The sequence below is a fragment of the Cryptotermes secundus genome, unplaced genomic scaffold (genome assembly GCF_002891405.2).
Source record: "Cryptotermes secundus unplaced genomic scaffold, Csec_1.0 scaffold21, whole genome shotgun sequence".
Classification (NCBI taxonomy): Eukaryota; Metazoa; Arthropoda; class Insecta; order Blattodea; family Kalotermitidae; genus Cryptotermes; species Cryptotermes secundus.
The window spans coordinates 180,652-186,651 of NW_019742548.1; the positions used below are offsets into that span (position 1 = coordinate 180,652).

Here is a 6,000-nt window from a genome sequence, read left to right on the forward strand (position 1 = left end):
CTGCCTCTCTGCTACTGCCTTCTTTTCTCCTGGATTTGGCTCCATCTTCTCTTGGATGACGTCCATCTTGGTTTCTATCCATTCTTGACTGATTATCATCATTTCTTGCATGTGCTCTTGAATGGTATCTGCTTTTGCTAGGATGTCTTTCCTCCTCATATGGCTCGGCTTCTCTTGATGTTCAGTTTCAGGTTCCAGTCTCATCTGATTGGCATTTGTCTTATCATGAATGGCTTCCAGCCTTTCTGCCGTTTCTTCTCAGTTGGCTTTCCATTTAGCCTTCCATTTTTCTCCGCTGCCTTTCCACTTAGACATTCTCTTCTAAAAGTCAGCTTTTTTTCGGTCAGCTTCCCACATAGCCACCATCTGTTTGTAGGCTTTCCTTTCAGGCTCCCTTTGCTCCATCATTTCATTAAATGCTTTCATGTCTGCCCTTCTTTATTCTCGGTTAACGTTTCTGTTTTCATTGTTGGCATCTAAATTGTCTTGCCTGGCTTTTATGTCCTCTTCCATTTCGGCCTGCAGGAGTTCCACAGTGGTTCCACCCATGGATAGTTCGCGTTCATAGCCAGCATTTCCCTTATTTGTACCATTTTCATGGTATGACACCCAATTCAATCTTCGATCCAATGCAGTATAACTTCTGAAGTTTCCAGTTGTCAAAAGTTTATGGCTGCATGACTACAGACACCAAATTATCACATATTTACAATGTAGCCACTGCTGAAGAACCCAGTATGATCTGAACCGCCAACTTCTAACACCAAAATGTGTACGCATGACAGAAATAACAGGTTCTAGATCGGATGATTGAATTTATTAGCACTTCGGTTATAAGTCTCTTAATCACACTTATTACAGCGCTGTCACTGATTTACATATTTTCCAGTCCACCATTGCACACACACTAGGAGTCTCAATCGTCACGAGTTGTCTCCTGGCAATGGATCCCAACACAGAGACTAGCACTTCAAATCACTATGAAGTCTTCTTGTGATCTCGTTTTCAATCACCCTGGAACCTCGGAACTCGATTAAAACTCCATCTATTATTCACTCCTCCAGTTTAGGACTGCCTGCAAATGACCCTTGTTGTCCTCTATAAACCTTTGGTGTGTACCTACAGAAACTGTTACGTGGTGTCTGTCCACTGTTGTGTGATGTCATCGCCCAAGGCAAGTGTATTTTCCGAGCCGTTGCCTAGAAATGGGTTACATAACCCTGTTCTATTGTTGTGAGTGTGTATTACTTAGTAGTGGCTGTTTCTGTGGCTCAACGGTTCTTGCATGGAGTAAATATGCAACAATATGTGCTATTCCATATCAGTGTAGCATAGCATGTATTGTCATATGGATCATAGGCATATGTGCAATTTTTATTTTTTATTTCTTTATTTTATCTATTTATTTAACTGTTTACTTATTTGTAAAGTGCATGTGTTACACAGGAACCTGTTCAGGTATTTTGGGATTCTGTTATAATTAAAATTTTTTCTACTTATGGGTTCATGATGTAAATAATAGGAAGGTATGATCCCATAGAAAATTATCTATAGAGTGAGTGGTCTGTACTATGAAAGGTCCATAGTAAATAAAAAAATGAAACACAATACTGATATCCTTTGGATATGTGGTACTGCTTCTTTAATGTCTGCATATTTAAATATTCCAGATCAGATTTGTTTTATTTAAATTTAAAAATTGTCATCTTCAGTTCAACGTTGAACTGCAGTATGACCAAATTGTGGACTGTTTGACAAAGAACCAATTTTTCCACCATTTACTTGAATACATGATAGGTTTGATTTGAAATATTTTGACATTTTTTTATTTACTTATTTATGTTATTAATATATAACTGTTCAACCAAGTTTTACATTTGTTCATAATTTAATTTTCCAGAAAGTCAGTCTGAGTCTGGCAGAGAAAGTGAAAGGACTTAGTAGCTATGGAACATTCTAGTTTTAACACTAATCACTCCGTAAGACATCTTATGGAATGTTCACATTTCTAGTTAAGTCTATCATATTTATAATTATGAATGAATCACTGCAACATATGAGAACTGATTTTTTTCTTGTCTTCTGTAAACTTGTTTCAGGAAGGCTGCTATAGCTCACTCAGTGTAGTGGATAGACTATGGATTTGGAGGCCAGAGAATCATATTCAGTTCCTGGTAGGAACAAGACATTTTTCTCTTGTGCACAGCATCAAGTCCAGCTGTGGCATCAACCTATGCACTGGGTTTTGGGAGCCCTCTTTCCTGGAGGAAAGCAGCCAGCACATGAAGCTGATTTCTCATCTCCATCCAGTGTCAAGGTTAAGAATACATGGAGCTATTCTCCAGCACCCCTGCGGCTGGTTTACTTGTGGCAACACACTAGCAGTTTTCAGTATTTCACCATAAAAAAATAATAGCAAATGTAAGAAATCTCAGAATATAACTACAAATACCATCTAATGGCAGATGAAGAAACTACTTGCTCAAAGTGCTTTCTGAAAGAAAAATTGTAGAACTTGTCAGAGCATTGTCCTAAAAGCAGGCTCCTCATGGTAGTTCAGACATGACACGCGTAAACAGTCAAGCTCACTTACGAGAGCAAAGTTGTTAGTTAAGCACAGGGACTTTACCATTACTTTTACCTTTTACATGTTCAGTAACAAAAAGTGCCGTCTTCAAGTGGGTAATATTTCTCTGCTTCAATCCATGAAGTGTGTTAACCATTCTGATATACAGTATTGTCTTCAGTTATTACACAGTTCTTTTAATAATATATATTTAATTCTCCATATGATATCACTGAAAATTGGAGTAAACTTTCATCTCTCCATGCTAACTTATAGTTTATATCTCAGTGAAACAGGTCCTCAATTCTATTCTGTTCTCCCATATTTTTTCTGCATAACTTGCTGTACTTTCAAAATAAAATTGTGCATATTCCATTCTTAAAGTCATATTGTTCCTGCTTCTGATTTTGTATCAGTATGCTTGCTTAGGTTTATTTGCTCTTATATTTTCAAGACATGACTCATCATCATCATCATCCCTTCATAATTTTTATGTAACATTTTTCTGTCTTTTCCATAAGTTGGGACAATAATTCCTTTCCTCCAGTCAACAGGAATTGTTTTTATCATTGTCTTGCTTTCATTATGTATATTAAAAATTGTCATATCCAGGTGCTTTTCAGTTCAGAGTTTTATTAAAGGTTTTTTTTTTGTCTCAGATGCAGATCCTTTCACTGCAATCTTCCATTCCGTAGGATGTGTACTTTGCATATTATTCCTGTATAAGTAAATATTCTGGAGATACAGTGGTAAAATTGTTGTAATAATTTGGCACGTTTTGTCATGGGTGCAAAGTTTGATTACGGGTATTCCAAAGAGTATTATCGCTGGTCTATGTTATAATGAGCTCCTTGTGGCTCTGATGAAACACATTCACAGCTCTAATTTTAGAACAACCCATCTGTAAATTCATAATACATATAATATATATGATATGATCTAATATAATATAAAACTGTACACATTTGAAATAGACAATGTTATGGTGTGACAATACAATACAACTTCAGTGTTCCCATCGTTGATCTGGTATGCTGTATACAATATGAAAAGCTTAAATGCTGATGTTGACATCTAAACACAACTTGAGATACTTGGATAATGTTTCAGATGCTAGTGTACACAGTTTACTCACCAATGCAGGGTCTGAGAGACATACTCACATTTTGGGAAACCCACCTGCTGTTTGAGATACTTGCATTCACTGAAACATCTACTAGTTTCACATGCTTATATACAATTGAGACACCAGCGTTTAGACTGAGACATCAATGTATGGCTTGAAATGCATACATATCATCTGAGTCATCTGTGTACAACTTCAGACATATGTTGTAACCGTACAATGCGAAGGACGACACTGTTTTGTTTCCATGTGTCCGTACTTGTCACTACATACAAGCAGATGTAATACCCCACACCCCACTCAAACCAGAGGGACCTGAACCCAATTGGCACGAAGGGAAGTCACGCCTCCCTCCTACCAGAGCAGACTTAAATGAAACCAGCTCAACGCTCTTCTTACTTTTACAAAGAGTCCTATGCTCTAATAAAAGAGAAATCTGTCCAAAAAGATGCTGGAGAGAACCTTTTGTCACTTAGAGAGATGGCCCTCTGACTGGTCATAACTCTCCAACTGTTAAAAACTTCTTTTAGAAAGGAGCTGCAAACTGTTTAAGTAGTCGAGGAAAGGGACCACTTTTCAACACCCGATTAGTCACGGAAGTCAAATGTTTTAGGAATCCAAATATTACCCGCTATCTTATAGTGGAGAAAGAAATTTATGACCTTCTGAATATTCTTTAGCGAATTCCTCTTCATTCAAGTTCCAAATATCATGCAATAACATTTTTCTCTGGAGCGTAACGAATGTGACAAACTTTCGCCGCGAAACAGCTGACCATTGGAGGAATGATAAACCCAATCGAAACCCTCCCCCCTATTCGCTAAATCCACCCAACCCGGGGATTTGGAGGATGGGAACGAGGCGTTCCCAAATTTTCACAGGACCTCTGAATCTTCAAAATCGGAGAGTTTTTCGAAGTCTGGACACAACAGTTAAACTCGTCGGATGCGGGGCTAGCCCTCTCGATCGACTGTTAAGTGGAATTAATGTCTGAGTATTTGAAAGTTAAATCAAAAATTTTATATTGAAAAAGAACGCGAGTGAGTTCGAACTGCTGACCCTCTCAGACCCCACACACGCAGTGGTAGCGGTAACCTATACAAGTCCCCAAGTGCTAGGTAATAGTGCTAACGGTGCATTGTGACAAGGCTTGCTGGAGTATGTAACAAAGTAACAACAACCCGCTCATTTTGTAGAATTCGAGCTCTCCCGTACCGAGAGTAGTAAAGTAACAATCTCAGTTGTACCCCAGCGACTCCCAGCTTACAACAACAATAAAGGAAGTGGTGCCAAGTGCTTGTGTTTCCAGTGTGTCTTTTCTGCCTGTCGGAGTAAGGCCTGAGAATGACCTCAGGCAGAGTCTCACTCCACCCACGACTAGCCCGATCACCGTCAGCTCCCCACCCCGTCCACCTTTTCCTTCACTTCGCATCTGTATCCACAGTTGCTGGCACCCACAGACGAGCTAGGTCAAGTCACGGACCTAATACCCCTTTCCCATAGTGAAGAGAAGTGGTGGAGTCGGAGAAGCGGTGGAGCCAGGTATAGCCTGTCCTAGCTGTGAGCCCAACGAACAACGACAGCAGCGACGACAACGGCAAGAGAAAGGAAGGACAGTAAAAGACTAGCGACCAACTTGTGGGTCTTGAAGCCTCACTGAGTGGGACAGTAAAAATGTGTATATAATCTTAGACTTAGAGATGAGATACCTAGATACAGTTTACTATAATTCCAGACTCCCACATGCAGTCAGACACCTACATACAGTTGAGGCAACTGCACGATTTCAAGATACCTACATGCCTATATATTATCTGAGGTTTTTACATATATTTTGAATCAGTTATATACAGTTTGGGATATCTACTTACTGCTCTATATACATCATATTTGTAATGCATACATATAGACTGAGACATGTTTTGAGACACCTGATAAGTATGAGATACCTACAACTGTGAGGCACCTGTGTAAGGTCTGAGATAGTGGTCTTCATTTTGAGTCATCTACATAGCCCGAGACACATGCAAGGTTTTTGATGTACCTACATACTGGTTCAGAATCCGGCATAATATTTGAAACAGCTACATAAAGCTTGAGGCATATGCATTCATCTTGGGGCATTTACATATAGTTTGAGGCAAATATTTATATTTTGAAGCACCTACATATATTTTGAAACACCTATGTACTCTTTGAGACATCTACATACCGTTTGAGACACCCATGTACTGTGTGAGTCACCTAAATAAAGTTTGAGGTACCTACACGCATTTATAGATTCATGCAGAGAGTTTGAGACACATGA

General features: G+C 39.0%; 1 protein-coding gene across 5 annotated transcripts in view; it reads left to right on the forward strand.

Annotated features, from left to right (window-relative positions):
* The window catches only part of LOC111873237, a 123,365-nt gene extending 120,177 nt beyond the window's left edge, over positions 1-3,188 (forward strand). For 3 of the 5 annotated variants that reach the window (XM_023867779.2, XM_023867778.2, XM_033755017.1), the window contains exon 30: positions 2,100-3,188. In XM_023867779.2, the coding sequence (XP_023723547.1) occupies positions 2,100-2,405 (306 nt within the window). In that variant the 3' untranslated portion in view covers positions 2,406-3,188. The remainder of the gene's footprint in view (positions 1-2,099) is intronic. The other 2 variants (XM_023867777.2, XM_033755016.1) reach the window with 2 other exon arrangements.
* The last annotated feature ends 2,812 nt before the right edge of the window (positions 3,189-6,000 follow it).